General features: G+C 36.7%; 1 protein-coding gene across 7 annotated transcripts in view; it reads right to left on the reverse strand.

The window, feature by feature from the left end:
* Window positions 1-22,191, reverse strand: part of ARB2A (ARB2 cotranscriptional regulator A) — a 483,251-nt gene that overhangs the window by 26,410 nt on the left and 434,650 nt on the right. The window contains exon 11 of one of the 7 annotated variants that reach the window (XM_066381835.1): window positions 18,692-18,744. The exons of the other annotated variants lie outside the window; for them this stretch is intronic. Coding sequence (XP_066237932.1) covers window positions 18,695-18,744 — 50 coding nt within the window. The 3' untranslated portion in view covers window positions 18,692-18,694. Of the gene's footprint in view, window positions 1-18,691; window positions 18,745-22,191 lie in introns of those variants that run through there. 7 annotated transcript variants of the gene reach the window in all.

A 22,191-nucleotide genomic window follows, 5' to 3' on the forward strand; every position in this document is an offset into this window, starting at 1 on the left:
GCCACAACAAACCTGGTAGGGAGCGCCTGAATCTCCCCTGCTTACAGGAACGGGGGGGGGGGTAAGGCTGGGCTCTCACTCCAAGGAAAAGAGCAGTAAATACTGCTCATAGCCACTTGCCTGGCAACCAGGGAATGAGGTGTGTTGAAAGGACCACCTCGTCTTCCAAAAAGAAAGGAGAGAGAGAGAGACAGATGGTGAGGAGGAGAGGAATGCAGGTGACAATCTAAAAAGCTGACTCATTCAGTGCTGGAGGCAGCCATAACTGGGGGAAGGGCTGATCCTTCCACAAAGCAAAATACAAAAGTACTTCCAGGTCACAGAGATACAGACATCTCTCCAGCTCCTATCAGTGCAACAAGACAAAGCTGAAAACAAGAAGTGGGGAGGAGGAGCAGTAACTCAGGTCTCCATGGAGATCTGAGATACACCTCCCCCTACTGAAGCTGAGAAAGCAACCCACCCCCAGGAGATTAACTGGCAGAAGAGGACTTCAGAGCCTCAGGGTACAACCACCACATTCCTGGATACAGTTTCAAATAAGCCCCCAGCTGAGATTAGCAAACAAGACAATCACCTGTTAAAAAACAAACAAACAAAGACTTCAAAGGGGCCCAAATCCGAAAGTGGATTACAAATAATAGCTGATGTCAACCCAAGAAGACCTAGAAATAACACAATTGAAAACGAGGCAGACAACACCAAGCCTAGACTCAACCAGCTCTACAAACAAAACACCCAAATAGATAAAATGAGAAGACAGAGAAGTGCAATCCAAATAAAACCACAAGAGAAACATCCAGGAAATGAACTGACTGATATGGAAATAACCAAACTTCCAGATGCGGAGTTCAAAATAATGATTTTAAGGATGCTTAGGGATCTTAGAACAACAATAGATGGTCATTATGAACACCTAAATAAAGAAATAACAAGTATAAAAAAGGATATTGAAACATTAAAAATGAATCAGTCAGAGATGACAAATACAATTATCAGAAATTAAGACCACAATGGAAGGAATTAAAAACAAGATGGATAGAGCTGAGGATCGAATCAGCAAGTTGGAGGACAACTGGAATGAAGGCATGAAAGCAGAGAAGAAAAAAGAAAAGAGACTCAAAAAGTCTGAGGAAACTCTTAGAGAGCTCTGTGACAACATGAAGAGAAATAACATCCACATCAGAGGGGTTCCTAAAGAAGAAGAGAAAGAACAAGGGATAGAGACTGTGTTCAATCATATCATAGCTGAAAACTTCCCTAAATTAATGCAAGAGAAACTCTTACAAGTTCAAGAAGCACAGAGAACTCCATTAAAAAAAAAATCTACACCAAGACACATCATAATTAAAATACAAAAGCTAAGTGATAAACAGAAAATATTGAAAGCTGCGAGAGAAAAAAAGGCTATCACCTAAAAAGGAGCCCCCATAAGGATGACATCCAACTTCTCAACAGAAACACTTGAGGCCAGAAGGAAATGGCAAGAAATATTCAAAGTAATGCAGAACAAGAACCTACAACCAAGACTACTTTATCCAGCAAGGTATCATTTAAAAGTGAAGGAGAAATAAAAAGTTTCCCAGACAAAAAACAACTCAAGAAATTCATTACAACCAAACCAATGCTGCAGGAAATGTTAAGGGGCCTGTTGGAAACAGATCAAAGTGGGAAATGAATATAGCAAAAGAGGAATACAGCTTTAAAGAATAAAATGGCAATTAACAACTACATATCAGCCTGACCAGGTGGTGGCGCAGTGGATAGAGCGTTGGACTGGGATGCGGAAGGACCCAGGTCCGAGACCCCGAGGTCGCCAGCTTGAGCGCGGGCTCATCTGGCTTGAGCAAAGAGCTCACCAGCTTAGACCCAAGGTCGCTGGCTCCAACAGGGGGTTACTCGGTCTGCTGAAGGCCCGCGGTCAAGGCACATGTGAGAAAGCAATGAATGAACAACTAAGAAGTTGCAACGTGCAACAAGAAACTAATGATTGATGCTTCTCATCTCTATCCATTCCTGTTTGTCTGTCCCTGTCTATCTCTGCCTCTGTAAAAAAACAAAAAAACAAAAAACAAACAAACAAACAAAAAAAACCCCAACTACATATCAATAATAACCTTAAATGTAAATGGATTAAATGATCCAATCAAAAGACATAGGGTACCTGCATGGATAAGAAAACAGGACCCGTACATATGCTGTCTACAAGAGACACATCTTAAAACAAAAGATGCACATAGGCTGAAAGTAAAAGGATGGAAAAAATATTTCATGCAAATGGAAATGAAAAAAAGCTAGGGTAGCAATACTTATATCAGACAAAATGGACTTTAAAACAAAGAATATAGTAAGAGCTAAAGAAGGCCACTACCTAATGATAAAGGGAGTAATCCAACAGGAAGATATAACTATTATAAATATCTACGCACCTAATATAGAAGCACCTAAATATATAAAGCAGACTTTGATGGATATAAAGAGCGAGATCAACAGCAATACTATAATAGTAGGGGATTTTAATACCCCACTAACATCACTAGACAGATCCTCAAGAAAGAAAATTAACAAAGAAACAGCAGACTTATTGGACACACCAGATCAACTCGATTTAATAGATATCTTCAGAACCTTTCACCCTAAAGCAGCAGAATATACATTCTTTTCAAGTGCTCATGGTACATTCTCTAGGATAGGCCACATGTTAGGGCACAAAAGTGGTCTCAACAAATTTAAGAAGATTGGCCCTGGCTGGTTGGCTCAGCGGTAGAGCGTCGGCCTGGCATGTGGGGGACCCGGGTTCGATTCCCGGCCAGGGCACATAGGAGAAGCGCCCATTTGCTCTCCACCCCTCCTTCTTCCTCTCTGTCTCTCTCTTCCCCTCCCGCAGTCAAGGCTCCATTGGAGCAAAGATGGCCCGGGCGCTGGGGATGGCCCCTTGGCCTCTGCCCCAGGCGCTAGAGTGGCTCTGGTCTTGGCAGAATGACGCCCCTGAGGGGCAGAGCATCGTCCCCTGGTGGGCAGAGTGCCGGGTGGATCCCGGTCGGGCGCATGCGGGAGTCTGTCTGACTGTCTCTCCCCGTTTCCAGCTTCAGAAAAATACAAAAAAAAAATAAAAATTTAAGAAGATTGAAATCATATCAAGCACTTTCTCTGATCACAATGGCATGAAACTAGAAGTCAACCACAACAGAAAAGCACAAAAATTCTAAAACACATGGAAACTAAATAGCATGTTATTAAATAATGAATGGATTAAGAATGAGATCAAAGAAGAAATAAAAAAATTCCTAGAAACGAATGATAATGAGCATACAACAACTCAGAATTTATGGAACACAGCAAAAGCAGTACTGAGAGGGAAGTTCATAGCATTACAGGCACACTTTAAGAAGCTAGAAAAAGCTCAAATAAACAACTTAACCCTGCATCTAAAAGAACTAGAAAAAGAACAGCAGGTAAACCCCAAATGTAGTAGAAAGAAGGAAATAATAAAGATCAGAGCAGAAATAAATGACTTAGAGACTAAAGAAACAATACAGAGGATCAATGAAACTAGGAGCTGGTTCTTTGAAAAGGTAAACAAGATTGATGAACCTTTAACTAGACTCACCAAGAAAAAGAGAGAGAGGACTCAAGTAAATAAAATTAGAAATGAGAGTGGAGAAATAATAACTGACACAACAGAAATACAAAATATTGTAAGAAAATACTATGAAGAACTATATGCCAAAAAGTTAGACAATCTAGATAAAATGGACAAATTCCTTGAAACATACAATCTTCCAAAAATCAATCTGGAAGAATCAGAAATCCTAAACAGACTGATTATACCAAATGAGATAGAAACAGTTATCAAAAAACTCCCAACAAAGAAAAGTCTGGGGCCTGATGGCTTCACAACGGAATTCTACCAAATATTCAAAGAAGAACTAACTCCTATCCTCCTCAAGCTATTTCAAAAAATTCAAGAGGAAGGAAGACTTCCAAGCTCCTTTTATGAGACGAGTATAATTCTGATTCCAAAACCAGGCAAAGACAACACAAAGAAAGAAAATTATAGGCCAATATCCCTGATGAATATAGATGCTAATATCCTCAACAAAATATTAGCAAACCGGATCCAGCAATATATGTAAAAAATCATACACCATGATCAAGTGGGATTTATTCTTGGGAGGCGAGGCTGGTACAATATTCGCAAATCAATCAATGTGATTCATCACCTAAACAAAAGGAAGGAGAAAAACCACATGATAATTTCAATAGATGCAGAAAAAGCATTTGATAAAATCCAGCACCCATTCATGATCAAAACTCTCAACAAAGAGGGAATACAGGGAACATACCTCAACATGATAAAAGTCATCTATGACAAACTCATAGTCAACATCATACTCAATGGGCAAAAATTAAAAGCAATCCCCTTAAGATCAAGAACAAGGCAGGGGTGCCCCCTTTCACCACTCTTATTCAACATAGTCCTGGAAGTCCTAGCCACAACAATCAGACAAGAAGAGGAACTAAAAGGCATTCAAGTTGGAAAAGAAGAAGTAAAGCTATCATTATTTGCAGATGATATGATATTGTATATAGAAAACCCTGAAGTCTCAGTCAAAAAACTACTGGACCTGATTAATGAATTCAGCAAGGTGGCAGGATATAAAATTAATACTCAGAAATCAGAGGCATTTTTATACACCAACAATGAACAGTCAGAAAGAGAAATTAAGAAAATAATCCCCTTCACTATTACAACCAAAAAAATAAAGTACCTAGGAGTACATTTAACCAAGGAGACTAAAGACTTGTACTAGGAAAATTATAAAACATTGATAAAAGAAATCAAGGAAGATACAAACAAGTGGAAGCATACACTGTGTTCATGGTTAGGAATAATAAACATCATTAAAATGTCTATATTACACAGAGTAATCGATAAATTCAACGCAATACCAATTAAAATGCCAATGACATACTTTAAAGATATAGATCACATATTCCAAAAATTTATACGGAACCAAAAGAGAACACAAATAAACTCCACAATCTTAAAAAATAAGAATAAAGGGGGAGGTATCACACTTCCTGATATCAAGTTATACTACAAGGCCATTGTACTCAAAATAGCTTGGTACTGGCATAAGAACAGGCATATAGATCAATGGAACAGAACAGAGAACCCAGAAATAAACCCACAGCTCTATAGACAACTGATATTTGACAAAGGAGGTAAGGGCATACAATGGAGTAAAGACAGCCTCTTTAACAAATGGTGTTGGGAAAATTGGACAGCTACCTGCAAAAAAATGAAACTAGACCACCAACTTACACCATTCACAAAAATAAAGTCAAAATGGATAAAAGAATTAAATGTAAGGCCTGAAACCATAAGCATCTTAGAAGAAAACATAGGCAGTAAGCTCTCCGACATCTCTTGCAGCGATATATTTGCTGATTTATCTCCACGGGCAAGGGAAATAAAAAACAGGATAAATAAATGGGACTATATCAAACTAAAAGGCTTTTGCACAGCCAAAGACAATAAGAACAAAATAAAAAGACAAACTACAGAATGGGAGAACATATTTGACAGTACGTCTGATAAGGGGTTAATAACCAAAATTTATAAAGAACTTCTAAATCTCAACACCAGAAAGACAAACAGTCCAATCAAAAAATGGGTAAAAGAAATGAATAGACACTTCTGCAAAGAGGACATACAGATGACCAATAGGCATATGAAAAAATGCTCAACATCACTAATCATTAGAGAAATGCAAATTAAAGGCACAATAAGATATCATCTCACACCGTTCAGAATGGCGCTCAACAACAAAACAACACAGAATAAGTGCTGGCGAGGATGTGGAGAAAAGGGGACCCTATTACACTGCTGGTGGGAATGCAGACTGGTGCAGCCTCTGTGGGAAACAGTATGGAGATTCCTCAAAAAATTAAAAATTGAACTGCCTTTTGACCCAGCCATCCCACTTTTAGGAATATACCCCCAGGACACTAAAGAACGGTTCCAGAAGGAGAAATGCACTCCCATGTTCATAGCAGTATTGTTTACAATAGCAAAGATCTGGAAACAGCCCAAGTGTCCGTCAGAGGACGAATGGATTAAAAAGCTTTGGTACATATATACTGTGGAATACTACTCAGCCATAAGAAATGATGACATCAGATCATTTACAATAACATGGATGGACCTTGATAACATTATACGGAGTGAAATAAGTAAATCAGAAAAAATCTAAGAACTATATGAACGCATACATAAATGGGACATAAAAATGAGACTCAGAGACATGGACAAGAATGTGATGGTAACAAAGGGTGGGGTGGAGGGGTGGGGAGGGGGTGGGGAAGTATAGGGAGGGGGTATGGGTAGGGGGAGGGGAGGGGCACAAAGAAAACCAGATAGGTGACAGAAGACAATTTGACTTTGGGTGAGGAGTATGCAGCATAATCAAATGTCAAAATAATCTGGAGATGTTTTCTCAGAACATATGTACCCTGATTTATCAATGTCACTGCATTAAAATTAATAAAAATAAGATAAAAAAAAGATCAAAACTCTTAGCGTGGGAATACAGGGAACATACCTCAACATGATAAAGGCCATCTATGACAGGCCCACAGAGAACATCGTACGTACTCAATGGGTAAAAATTAAAAGGACTCCCCTTAAGATCAGGAACAAGGCTGGGGTGCCCCCTTTCACCACTCTTATTTAACATAGTTTTGGAAGTCCTAGCCATAGCAATCAGACAAGAAGAAATAAAAGGTATTCAAATTGGAAAAGAAGAAGTGAAAATATCATTTTTTGTTGATGACTTGATACTGTAGATAGAAAACTCTAATGTCTCAGTCAAAAAACTACTAGACCTGATGAATATATTTGGCACGGTGGCAGGATATAAAATTAATATTCAGAAATCAGTGGCATTTTTATGTACCGACAATAAATTGCCTGAAAGAGAAATTAAGAAAAAAAATCCCTTTCATTATTTCAACAAAAATAATAAGGTCTCTAGGAGTAAATTTAACCAAGGAGGTAAAAGGCTTGAACTCGAAAAACTATAAGACATTGAAAAAAGAAATAAAAGAAGATACAAGTGGAAGCATATACCGTATTCATAGATAGAAAGAATAAACGTCATTAAAATGTCTATATTTCCCAAAGCAATCTACAGATTCAGTGCAATTCCTATTAAAATACCAGTGGCATACTTCAAAGATATAGAACAAATATTCCAAAAATTCATATGGAACCAAAAAAGAACATGAATAGCCTCAGCAATATTGAAAATGAAGACTAAAGTGGGAGGCATTACACTTTCTGATATCAAGTTATACTACAAGGCCGTTGTCATCAAAACAGCTTGGTACTGGCATAAAAACGGGCATACAGATCACTGGAACAGAACAGTGAACCCAGAAATATAACCACGCAAGCCTTTATGGTCAATTAATATTTGACAAAGGAGGTAAGAGCATACAATAAAGACAATTTCTTTAATAAATGGTGTTGGGAAAAAAATGACAGGTACATGCAAAAAAATAATAATTTAGACCACCAACTTACACTGTTCATGAAAATAAACACAAAATGGATAAAGGACTTAAATGTCAGTTGCAAAATGATAAACATCTTGGAAGAAAGCACAGGCAGTAAACTCTCCAATATCTCTCCTAGCAATATTTTTGCTGATTTATCTCCACAGGCAAGTGAAACAAAAGACAAAATAAACAAATGGGACTATATCAAACTAAAAAGCTTTCACACAGCAAAGGACACCGTTAACAAAATAAGAGACAAACTACACAATGGGAGAACATATTTGCCAACACGTCTGATAAGAGGTTAATAACCAAAATTTATAAAGAACTTCTAAAACTCAACACCAGGAAGACAAACAATCCAATTAAAAAATGGGCAAAGGAACTGAACAGACACTTCTGCAAAGAGGATGTACAGATGGCCAATAGGCATATGAAAAAATGCTCAGCCTGACCAAGCAGTGGCACAGTGGATAGAACTTCTGGATAAAGTGTTGGACAGGGACGCAGAGGACCCAGGCTCGAAACATGAGGTTGCCGGCTTGAGCACCGGCTCATCTGGTTTGAGCAAGGCTCAGCAGCTTGAGCCCAAGGTTGCTGGCTTTAGCAAGGGGTCACTCGGTCTGCTGTAGACCCTTGGTCAAGGCACATATGAGAAAGCAATCAATGAACAAACTAAGGTGCCAGAACAAAGAACTGATGATTCTCAGCTATCTTCTCCTTATCTATCCCTCTCTGTCTCTGTCACACACACACACCACACAAAAATTCAATGTCACTAAACATCAGATAAATGCAAATTAAACCCACAATGAGAGACCACCTCACATCTGTCAGAATGGCACTTATAAACAAAGTCAACACACAATAAGTGCTGGTGAGGGTGTGGAGAAAAGGGAATCCCCCTGCACTGCTGGTGGGAATGCAGACTTGTGTAGCCACTGTGGGAAAAGTATGATGTTCCCTCAAAAATTAAAAATGGAACTGCCTTTTGATCTGACTATTCCACTTTTACGAATATCCTAAGAATACCAAATCACTGATTCAAAAGAAGAAATGCAACCCCATGTTTATTGCAGCATTGTTTACAAGAGCCAAGATGTGGAAACAGCCCAAGTGTCCATCAGTGCATGAGTGGATTAAAAAGAGGACATACAAATGGCCAATAGGCATATGAAAAAATGTTCAACATCACTGATCATTAGAGAAATACAAATTAAAACCACAATGAGATACCACCTCACACCAGTCAGAATGGCGCTCATCAACAAAACACAGAAGAAGTGCTGGCGAGGATGTGGAGAAAAGGGAACCCTCCTGCACTGCTGGTGGGAATGTAGACTGGTGCAGCCACTGTGGAAAACAGAATGGAGATTCCTCAAAAAATTAAAAATCGAACTGCCTTTTGACCAGCTATCCCATTTTCAGGAATATATCCCAAGAACACCATAGCACTGTTTCAAAAAGAAAAATGCACCCCACGTTTATGGCAGCATTGTTCACAATAGCAAAGATCTAGAAACAGCCTAAGTGTCTGTCAGTGGACGAGTGGATTAAAAAGCTTTGGTACATATATACTATGGAATACTACTCAGCCATAAGAAATGATGACATCAGATCATTACAACAACATGGATGGATCTTGATAACATTATACTGAGTGAAATAAGTAAATCAGAAAAAACTAAGAACTATATGAATCCATACATAGATGAGACATAAAAATGAGACTCAGAGACATGGACAAGAGTAATGTGGTTACGTGGGGGGGGGGGGGCGTTGGGGGAGGGGAAGGGCACAATGAAAACCAGTTAGAAGGTGACGGAAGACAATTTGACTTTGGGTGATGGGAATGCAGCATAATCAAATGTCAAAATAACCTGGAGATGTTTTCTCTGAACATATGTACCCTGATTTATCAATGTCACCCCATTAAAATTAATTTTTTTAATAAAAAGAGTGAATGTAAGGAGAAAAAAAAAGCAGTGGTACATAAACACAATGGAATACTATGCAGTCGTGAGAAAGAAGAAAATCTTACCTTTTTTGATGGCATGAATGGAACTGGAGATTATTATGCTAAGTGATATAAGCCAGGCAGAGAAAGAAAAAATCAGATGATCTCACTTATATATGAAATCTAATGAACAAAGTAAACTGAGGAATGAAATAGAGGCAGAGGCGGGTCACAGGGAACAGAGGGACAGCTGTCAGAGGGAAGGGGCATGAGGGGATGGGGTCAGAGAAGGTGAAGGGATTTGTGAAATTATATACACATAACACATAGATACAGATAACAGGACAGCAAATCCCAGAGGGGAGTTGGGGTGGGAGTTAGGAGGACGGGAGCAAAGGGGTGTAATGGGGGACATGGGGGTGGGAGGTGAGGGTGCTATATTGAGCGGGACACTTGAATCCATGTTAACACAATAAATTAGAATGAATAATAATTAAAAAAAGAAAATTTATTTAAAAAATAACTTCCAAGTTATCAAAAAATTGCAAAAATAATAATACATTTACCTCCTGAATATCTTTTACCCAGGTTTCCCAGTTTTTAAAAATATTTGTCACACTTGTTTTATCATTTATTCTTTCAACTTCATGTATACACAAAATAGTATACAAACATAATTTTTCTTCTGAATTATTTCAGAGTAAGTTATAAATATGCCCTTTGGTGCATATTTCCTAAAAATAAGGAAACTCTCTCATGTAACCACAGTGCAGTTATCAAATTTAGATTTACATTTATAGGTGCTTTGCACTCTACCATTTGCACGCCGATTTTGCCAGTTGTACTTATAGCATTTTTACTCTCCAGTGGATAAGCCAGTCCAGAATCACATATCAAAAACTCTTAGGATTTAACAATTATTTCCTTTTGTATTTATTCCTTAGCGTTGCTGTTTAAAAGACAGTTTTATTTGGTATCTTCTAGAATATCTTTTTATTTGGTTTAAAGTTGAAAGTTCAGAATGATAATATTCTATCACTGAGACTTATGACATTTTTGGTAAACTATCTTAGGACAAAGAATTTGATTAACATATTCTTGGCTTAGGTTATTCACCTACCTACTACAGTGAATAACAAATACCCATTTGACTCTCATTTCTAAGGAAGCTTGCCACCCAGGAAAGAAAGAAACTCCTGACCTTATCAATGTGTACTTCCTACCATTTTGCTATTAGGCCTTGGAGGGTTATTTGAAGTAAAATTAAAATCAGTCAAATTTTCTATTTGCTAGAATTTTTTGTAAAAGATTTGATGGACAGGAGATTAAAATTGTGACTGAAGTGAGGTTTCTAAAATATTTGAGGCTTATGTTTAACTATGATAATTTTCTTCCATATCCATTAGAAGATGTTGAATTAACTGCAGAGATTGTTGCTGATGACTTAGAAATAGTTTAGAAACAGTTAAACCATTAGAAACAGCTGAACTAAGGGAGTTAAAATTTAAGATCTCCTTCTGGCTACTTATCAATATGCGTAAAATTCTGGATATGCCACTTAAATTTAATTTGTCCTAATTTCTCTATTACTAAAAGCAGAAAAACAAGTAGAGTATTATTTACCATACAGATATACTACTGGGATTTTAGACAGTAAAATCATAATATGAAATGTATGAAAGAAAAACAAGATGCCCAGTAAATCCTGAATAAGACAGATACAAAGAAAATAAAACTAGGCCCATCATAATAAGGCTAGTAAACCCCAAAGGTAAAAAATCTTGAAAGCAGAAACTTTATTCATAATAACTAATAACTGGATAATGAACAACAGGAAAATGGAGTAACAAATTGTGAAATATTCATAAAATAAATATTACTTAGTAATTAAAAAAATAAACTAGTGATACAAGTAAAAACTTGAAAAATCTCAAAAACATTATGTTTGGTGAAAGAAGTCAAACACAAGAGTACAAAGTCTATATGCCATTTATGTGAAGTTTAAGAGCAGGCAAAAAAGCAAAACAAAAACAAAAAGCAAACTATAGAGACAGAAATTCAAATAGAGGTTGCAAGGGTGAGGTGGGGAGGGCACGAAGAATTGACTGGAAGTAAGAAGAAAATTTGGGGTTGATGGAAATATTCTATATTTTTATTAGGGTAGTGATTATTACGGGCATACTCATTTGCCAAAAACTCAACAATTTGTACAATGAAGAGATGACCATTTTACTCTATGAAAAGTTTATATTTAAAACAAATAAAAATAAAACTATACATCAAAAGAGATTTCATATACAAATATAATATTTCATATATTTTCATCTCTGTACAAAATCATTGTCCTATCCATGAATGGAAACCCTCTTGAAAGTACTAGCAACTGAACTGATTAGCCTGTGTCTATGCCAGTTTCAGTCTTTTCTCTCGTCCTCAACGATTTGAAATTTAGTAGAAGAATATGTCTATAACAATTATACACCTCTGTCTGAGAAAGATGAACTCATCTATTAAATTGCAGAGACCAGCCTAAAATTACCACTAAAAGGTTACAAAATCACCTTTTTTGCTCATAAGATGGTTACATTCTAATCATGTATCCTTGGTGAATCTTCCAAGTAAGGAAATTGTCAGATCAACATGGTGTTCAAAATTTTCAGGTAACACAGACAGTTCTGGTCCTTATAAAATTTTCAGTGATAAAGACAGTATAGTAGCGCTTTATTACTAAAAAATTGGCAAAGTTTCCAGAGAATATTAAAAATTACAGTCCTAGAAGGACAGTTCAGTAAAAACTCACCAACCCTTTTCATTATGAAGACCTTTCATAACCCTTTTCATTATGAGCCATTACATCCCAAGGCATCAGAACTATCGAGCATATAATAATTTAAACTCTATGACATTTAAATAAAATATATGACAATGCAGGAACAAAAACAAGCAACATACTTAAATGTTTTTTTAAGAGTAAAAGGAGATAAGGTAGTACGTTTTATTAGAATTGATTCAAAAAGGACTTGACCTCGACGGTGAAGCCTGTGGCCCTCTCTATTTTCATTCAGTCACTAATATTATACCACATAGAGAATGCTGTAGGAGCACTTGTATGTTTCCTTCAACTCTTCAGCCTAAAATACCTTCGTTTCTTGTGTCTATACTTCCTTTTTTAACAGATTACAGAAAGTTACTTTCTTTTTTTTAAAACTTTATTTATTGATTTTTAGAGAGGGTGGGGTGGAGGAGTGGGAAACATCAACTCAAAGTAGCTGCTTCTTGTAAGTGCCTTGACCAGGCAAGCCCTGGGTTTTGAACCAGGGGCCTCAGCATTCCAGGTCGATGCTTTATCCACTGTGTTACCACAGGTCAGGCAGATATGTACTTTGTACTTTAGAATGCCTAGTTGTGAGAACATTACATATAATGTATTTTTTCTCTTTGATCTCATTATGTGCTTATCGTATTGTCCATATTCCTTTTAGCAAGCTCATGCTTTCCCAAATTATTACTTATCTTGACCACCTGTTAATACATGTCTGTTCACAAAATTACCTGGACATACTCTTGGCATAAGACTCCTCTATTAAAAAAAATCAAATCCTTCCTCTATAACTGCAAAACTTTAATCACTACCACTTTGCTGTTTAGAAACTTTCCTTTTTAAAATCATTGACTAGGTTTCCAACTGAATCTGCAATACATTTTTCTGTTCTTAACCCAGCAGCATTCTGTTGCTAAAAGACACTGTTGATTACTTTCTCACTGGCATGCTAGCTGTAGCTTCAGATTCACATTACTATCATCACTGAACTTCTTTTTGTGTCTGCTTCCTCTGGAAAATATCTATTTGTAGCTATAGTGTAGTGAAAAAAGCACACCACACTTGCAGATATAACCCGTGTGCAATGTCTAATTCTACCACTTTTTTTATGATTCTGTGCAAATAACCTGGCCGAGCCTCAGTTTCTTTATGTATAAAATGAAGATAATTATAGCACCTATTTCACATCTTTGCTCTTCCGGAGCCTATGAGATGATAGATGTGACAATACTTTATACACTCTGAAGTATCATCCTAATGTAAATGTTAATTGCCAGGTTCAGATATAAGGCATCTTTGTGTTCTTAACTCTTTAGATACATCCCCTCTAAGAGCTTGCTTTTTTTAGTTAACATCATTTGCATATAAATGACCGTGTGTGTGTGTGTGTGTGTGTGTGTATACATACAAACACATATACACATATATATACATATACATATAAATATGCTGGAGACTGGCTTGAGCCAATTTATAGGACAGCTTCACATTTATAATATTCCTGTAATAGAAAACGGAATGCTTTGCTGTCCATCCATTCATTTTCTTCACTATGTTGAGTGACTCTATCATTCTAAGTATTTGAGTCTTTAAGCTAGGTATCTCCTACAAATATTCTCTGTCTAATGTGTATAGTGGACAGTTGTTTTTTTTCTGCCCAGCATCTTCCGTGCCTTAGAGTACAGTATATTATAGAATTAAGTGGTAGATGGGAAGTTTCACCATTTACAACCATTTAGCAAAGCACAGGGAAGGGACAAGAAATGTGGTTGGACTAATGTATCTGTCACTTCTCCTGGGGGAAACAACTCAGTCAGCGATGCTATATTGCTCTGTGGGACAAAGACAGCATGTTGTTTCCAAGTAGTTCAATGAAGGGCAATGGCAGTAGCAGGACTAGGCCTCCTCAGAGTGAGAAAAAAAATAAGCTAAAGGAGAATGACCACTCCTTCACTTCCTGCCCAGTCACTTTCCAACCCACTATCCTGTTAAATGTTCGTCATAACACACTTACTAGCATCTGAAATAACTTGTTTGTTTATTTATTAACTTTTTTGGAGAGGGCTTATATGTTTATAGTCCATCTGCTATGACTGCAATTTAGACTCCTTCATGGCAGAGCCTATGCCGTGCTTGTTGCTGTATACCATACCAGAGCCTAGCACAGTGCCTGGCACACAGCAAGTATGCAATAAACATGTGGTCACTGAATGACTGACTGGTAAAGTCTTCTGAAGTAGGGGAGCTCAGTAAATGTGAATTAAATTAGAAATGAAATACAGACACTTTCTGAGGTAAGTACTTAACTTCAGATGTTATGTTTTACACTACAATGGGATACCACTTCACACCTGTTAGATTAGCTTGTATCAACAAGACAGGTAATATCAAGTGTTGGAGAGGCTGTGGAGAAAAAGGAACCCTCATTCACTGTTAGTGGGAATGTAAAGTAGTACAACCATTATGGAAGAAAGTATGGTGGTTCCTCAAAAAACTGAAAATAGAACTACCTTATGACCCAGCAATCCTTCTACTGGGTATATACCCAAAAACTCTGAAACACTGATACGTAAATACATGCAGCCCCATGTTCATTGCAGCATTGTTCACAGTAGCCAAGACATGGAATCAACTAAAAAGCCCTTCAATAGATGACTGGATAAAGAAGATGTGGCACATATACACTATGGAATACTACTCAGCCATAAGAAATGATGACATAGCATCATTTACAATAACATGGATGGACCTTGATAACATTATACTGAGTGAAATAAGTAAATTAGAAAAAACTAAGAATTGTACAATTCCACACATAGGTGGGACACAAAAATGAGACTCATGGACATGGAGAAGAGTGTAGTGGTTACCAGGGAAAGGGAAAGGGAGGGTAAGGAAGTGGTGGGGGGAGGAGAGGGGCATAAAGAAGACCTCATAAAAGGTGACGGAGGACAATTTGACTTTGGGTGATGGGTATACAACATAATCAAATGTCAAAATGATCTGAAGATGTTTTCTCTAAATCTATTTACTCTAGTTGATCAATGTCACCCTGTTAAAATGAATTCTCTAAATAAAATTATAAAATTTTAAAAAATGGTATGTTTTACAGTGGAAAAATATTATGAAAAAGTAAAGATAATTTGAAATTCTTTAAATGCTTTTCAAAAAATATAGGTGCTAAGTTCTAGATACTAAAAATGACAAGATAAAGTACATTTTGCTTTTAACCTTTTGATAAATCTGTTATTCTCAGTAACCCAATTATAAAAATAGGATTTTAAAAGCTCTGGAAATACAAGAAACATAATTTTAATTGTGTATCTGGTTAAAAACTAAATTCAATGCTACTTCATGGCTTTTGTGTTAAAGGGACTCTCACTAAAAAGGGATGTTTCTATTCCATAGAAATAACTTTAAAGATTCATGAGCTATTCACATTTATTTTGGAAAAGTATAGTAAAAAGAAATGACAATATTTATTATTTTGATTTTAATATATTTTCAGATTTAAGTAAATTAATTTACTTTTTTTGGTGAAGCCACCTTTTTAAAAAATTAATCTTTTTTTGTCTAAATAGTCTAAAGTTATATTATTCTCAAAACTATTTTGACTCTAAACTATTGAGTTCTAAGGTGAACTAGCTTCCTAAAAGCCTTGTTATATAGATGAACAGGCCCACTGCCTAATGGCTGAGAGACAAGAGTAGAAGTTTCATGGGGTTAAAATGACACAGGGTAGGTTCACCCCAAACACATGGAATTTGCCTAAATTGGGTCAATCTTAGACATATGGTGAGTTCCTAGCAGTAAATTCTATGAACTTTCTGTTCATTTTCTTTTTCTAGCAGTAAAAGTTAAGAAAGGGAAGGGATTTTAATAAAATGGGAGAAAAGTCAACTTTTGTGAACTGAAAGCAATTATCTGGAAACTCCTTTCCTTTTTCTCTTCTCTCTTTTAAATTAATTGGGGTGACATTGATTGATAAGATTATATAGTTTTCAAGTATACATTTCTATGATACATGATTTGTATAGTGCAGTGTGTACCTACCAGCCAAAGTCAAATCTTCTTCTGTCACCATATATTTGGCCCCCTTTACCCTTTATTACCCACTCACTCCCCAACCCCTTCCCTTTGGTAACCAACCACCCTACTGTTGTCTATGAGTTTAAGTTTTATAGTCTACATATGCGTGAAATCATATGGGTCCTAGACTTTTCTGACTGACTTATTTTGCTTAGTGTGATATTCTTAAGGTCCATCCATGTTGTTACAAATAGCAGTATTTCATCTTTTCTTTTGGCTGAGTAGTATTTCATTGTATATATGTACCACATCATCTTTATCCAATCCTCTATTGAATGACACTTCATTGTCTCCATGTCTTGGCCACCATGAATAATGCTGCAATAAACATAGGGGGGCATAGCTCTTTGCAAATAAATGTTTTCAATTTTTTTGGTAGATAACCAGAAGAGGAGTTGCTAGGTTACATGATAACTCTATTCTTAATTTTTTGAGGAACCTCCAAACTGTTTTCCATAGTGTCTGTACCAGTTTACATTCCCACCAGCAGTGAATGAGGGTTCTTTTTTCTCTAATCTCTCCAACCTTGTTGTCACTTGTCTTGTTGATAATAGCCATTCTAATAGGTGTGAGGTAGCATCTCACGGTAGTTTTAATTTTCATTTCCCTAATAGTTAATGAAGATGAGCATCTTTTTCATATATATGTTGGACATTTATATGTTTTCATGGGAGAAGTGTTTGTTTAGGTCCTTAGCTCATTTTTAATTGGATTATTTGTTTATTTGGTGTTGAGTTGTATAAGTTCTTTATATTTTTTGGATATTAACCCCTTGTCAGATAGTTGTTGTTTGCAAATACCTTCTCTGATTTGGTTGGTTGCCTTTTTGTTTTGTTTGCAGTTTCTTTTGCTGTGAAGAAGTTTTTTAGTTGGATATAGTCCTATTTATTTATTTTTGCTTTTACTTCCCATGGCTTTGGGGTCAAATTCATAAAATCTTCTCTAAGACCAAGGTCCATAAGTTTAGTACCTATGTTTTCTTTTATGTAATTTATTGTTTCAGATAATTTATTTAGCTCTTTGATCCATTTGAAATTACTTTTTTACATGGGGACAAACTATAGTCTAGTTTCATTCTCTTGCATGTGACTTTTCAATTTCCCCAGCACCATTCATTGAAGTGGCTTTCTTTTCTCCACTGTATGTTTTTGGCTCCTTTGTCAAAAGTTAATTGCCCATGAACTAGTGAATTCTACCAAAAACTCAAAGAAGATTTGATACCTATCCTTCTCAAACTTTTCCAAAAACCTGAAGAAGAGGCGATACTTCTTAATACATTTTGTGAGGTCATTATAACCCTGATACTAAAACCCAGCAAGGATAATACACAAAAAAGAAAACTGCAGACCAATATTCAATGAATACAGATGCAAAAATGTTAAACAAAATACTAGCAAATTGAATACATTAAAAGAAATATGAGGATCAACTGAGGTTCATTCCAGAGCTCAAGGATGGTTCAACATATGGAAATCAATCAATGTGACATAGCACATTAATTAAAGGATAAAAATCATATGATCTTATCAGTAGATGTAGAAAAAGCATTTGATAAGATACAATATTTATGTATGATTAAAACACTCAATAAAATGGGTAGAGAAGGAAACTATTTCAACATAATAAAGGCCAAATATGACAAACTTTCAGGTAATATCATACTCAATGGTGAAAAACTGAAAGCTTTTCTTCTAAAATCAGGGATGTTCACTCTCACTACTCTTATTCAACATAATACTGAAAGTCCTAGCCACAGCAATCAGGCAAAATAAAAGGCATCTGAATTGGGAATGAAGTAAAAGTATCTCTTTTTACAGATAACATGATTCTTTATATAGAAAACTGTAGACTTCACCAAAAAAACAACAACAAAACCACACAAGAACCAAAAAAACCTGTTAGAAACAATAAACAAATACAGAATAGTTGCACAATACAGAATCAATGTACAAAAGCCACTGCATTCCTATATGTTAACAATAAAATTTCAGAAAAAGAAATGAAAAATAAAAAAAGAAAAATTCCTTTTGCAATTGCAACAACAACAACAAAAAATAGGAGTAAACTTAACAAAGTATGTGAAGGACCTATATACTATATACTGCAGTTGTGAGTCTGTGAAAAAGTTTGTTCTTGTATTATTATTTATTAATTATTGTATTATTTGCCACATGAACAACTGTAAATATACCTTTGCTCTACTCTGCATGTGTATAAATATAATATTGTATATATAAATAAAATGGAATAACACTTACCACTCAGGTATGACAAAGAAGAAATCCTGCCATCTGTGACAACATGAATGGACCTGAGGGCATTATGGTAAGTGACATAAGCCAGACAGAAAAGGCAAATGCTGCATGGTATCACTTATATGTGGAATAAAAATAAAACAAGTCAAACTCACAGAAACGGAGAGAAGAAAAGTGGTTGCCAGGGGTTGGGGACTTGGGGGAGATAGGGAGAGGGTGGTAGGAGGTTACAAATTTTGATATAAAATGAGTATGGTCTCTTTATATTTTTATTTGAACTATTATGTTTTTATATACATCCTATTTCCTCTAGGCTAACCAGGAAAATAAAGAGAAACAAGGTGTGGGGAGGGGACTAAGGTATACAGTACAAATAAAAACAATTCCGTCTTCTTAAAGTTTTACTTCACAGTTACATTTGAAAAGAACTGTCATATACATCCACTGGTGTATAAAATGGTATAAAATTATTACAGAAGTTCCAACTTGGAACTTTCTCTTTAGAGAAAACCTGGAGTTTTCTCTAAAATCTGTGATGCTACAAAAAAATGAGGATTTTGTTTTGCCCTATGACAAAAACAAAGGATGGATTAAAATTTCATGGAAGTACCGTAGAACATATTTTGTTAAAAAACATCAGAATTTCACAATCTTTGAAACTCTGCAGCACTTTAATGGTACTTCTAATAGTGCCCAACACTTGGATGGATTCCACAGTTTGGCTCCTAGAAAGTGGTTTTTGACAGCAAATGTGCAGGAGCTGGGATCTACACTGAAACTTGAACTGGAGCCTGTTAGATATTGTGACGTTGCCCAAATGTGAAGTGGTTTCCATTGGCAATATCATAATATCTTCTCACTGAAGCATGAAACTGAGTGGGGGGGATATTTAGCTACCAAAGAAACAGACATTATCTGTGTCTTGATCAGACAGAAAAAAAATTGAGAAAACCTTTCTGGCATTCATTCAGTGGAAAAAGAAGACACAAAGGAGCCAAATAAGTTAGCAGCTGTAAAGAGAGGCTAGAAACTGTGGTTCTAGAGTCTTCATCATCTCTGCCATGCTCACTGATGCCAACAGGTGTTTACTGAGCTGTCACCAGGTATGAAGCACAATGTTTCGAAGGTTACCTTATTTTACGACTCCTTATAGTTTCTTGTGGCTGGCAAAGGGTTTCTGAACTCAGATATTCAGCAAATATGTATGGAATGTAGAAATAAGCCTGCAAGAGGCTTACAGTCTAAATGCAAGAGAGGACAGAGGTGACTTCTGTACTAGCATAAGCAGTAAGCTGGTTTTACTGTTTCTGTCCAGTGCAATGGACAGCACATAACAGGGATTTAAAAATAACCAGGCCATCAATAATGTGTAAATATGTTACAGAAAATATTTATACTGTGCTTTAGATGCATTACTACACTGAGTTCTCACAATGTGGAAGTACCATATCATTCCCATTTTATTTATTTATTTATTCATTTATTTATTTTAGTTGTTTTTTTGTGTGTATGTGAGAGAGAGACAGAGAGAGAGAAGGACAGACAGGAAGGGAGAAAGATGAGAAGCATCAATTCTTCATTGCGGCACCTTAGTTGTTCATTGATTGCTTTCTCATATGTGCTTTGACTGGGGAGCTACAGTAGAGCGAGGGACCCCTTGCTCAAGCCAGTGACCTTGGGCTCAAGCTGGTAAGCTGTGCTCAAATCAGATGAGCCTGCGCTCAAGCCGGTGACCTTGGGGTTTGGAACCTGGGTCCTCCACGTCCCAGTCCGTGGCTCTCTCCACTGCGCCACCACCTGGTCAGGCTCGTTCCCATTTTAGAGAAGACATAGTTGAACGTTATAGGGGTTAAATACCGGTAACTCGTTTAGTTACAGAGATAATAAGTTATACAGGCAGATTTGAACCTGGGCAATCTTCACTATCACACCGTTCATATAAAAAGTAAACAATATTATAAGGTAGCATTTATTAGAGGCCAGCTGAATGGCAGAGACAATAGTCAATCCTCTAACTTTAGAATAAGAAGTGATTGCTGAAGACTGGGCAATAGGGACAACTTATGAAGAAAGTGGAACTTGGGGTAGGTTTTGAAAGAAGAATAGGAATAACTACTAAAGAAGCAAGAAGATAAATGAACAAAGGAGTGGATAGAAATGCTCATATGTTTGGAAACCAGAGATAGCCTTACTGGATAGAATGTATTTGTGTATGATAGTGGTAGAAATCCCAACTAGAGATTTAACAGGAAGAAGAGTTAAAGACTTAAGGGTTTGGATTTCATTCTTTAGGTACAGGGAAGCGAACAGTTTTTTTTTCATAATGAAAGCTACTTTTTAAGAAGCTGCGTAGAATATAATAGAGCAGTGTTTTTCAACCCTGCTCTGTGGACCGCTGCCAGTCTGTGAAAGAGTTAACCACCCTGATGTTGTATGAAAATTATAGATGCTCTTAGTCAAATTCGCTTACACTCAGGGTGATTGCCACTTACCAGCCTGTATCATCAATGAAAAGACTATTGGGTTGTCTTAGACATCTTTGAAACTTGTAGGTTGTTTGAACAACGTTTTGCACCACGCATTTACAAATCATGTGCAACTGACAAAAAGCATTCAGACCAACTCATGTAGCATTCAATGCGTCGCACCTGTGGAGTTTGGGAAGCAAGCACCAGCTTGTACCAAGTTGCACTGTTACGCACGGTGAGAGAAAACTTTATTTTGTGCACGTTTCTGTTTCCAGCTGGCTAGTTCACCGGTCCCCAAGAGTAAAAAACTAAAAAGCACTGTAATTGAGAACAAGACCTTAGAGACCGTGAGACCAGTTAGGCAGAGGTGAAGGAGACCTGCACTAAGGTGGGGGCAGTGGCAACAGAGAAAACTTTACAGAGAAAAGAGAAAGAACCAACAAAACATGACTGTCTGGATGCTGGCAAGAGGGATGAGTCAGCATCTGTGGCTGATAGTATCACTGTCAGAATGGGGACATTTAAATGAAGAAAAGTTGGTTTTGGGGAGATTACTAAACTTATAATCTAAAACACTTGATTCCTAGAAGTTTAAGGCACTTAATAATCAAATAACAAACATTTGGATACTGTTATAAGCCAGGAACTGGACCAAGTACAGGTGACAGAGGATGAATGGTAATGTGGTCCCTGCTTTCACAGACTTTAGAGTTTATGAGAAAAGTGAGGCATTAAAAAAGTAATCATAGCCCTGGTCAGGCAGCTCAGTTGGTTAGAGCATTGTCCCAATAAGCCAATGTTGCCAGGGCCAGACGTGTCAGCCTTAATACCTGCTCACCAACCAATGCTTCTAGCAAAACTACATTACTTATAAGACCTGTTTCAAGGGACAGCAGTAGGGGCCATCTTTTGTACTATGTAACCCTGCACCCACTGTCCACAGCTGATTGAGTCAGGGATAGACACTGATCTAAGTGTGGCCAGTTCATAGGACCATCACTTATGGTCTGAAGCAAAGAGATGAGAAAAAAATAA

The sequence above is a fragment of the Saccopteryx leptura genome, chromosome 4 (genome assembly GCF_036850995.1).
Source record: "Saccopteryx leptura isolate mSacLep1 chromosome 4, mSacLep1_pri_phased_curated, whole genome shotgun sequence".
Lineage (NCBI taxonomy): Eukaryota > Metazoa > Chordata > Mammalia > Chiroptera > Emballonuridae > Saccopteryx > Saccopteryx leptura.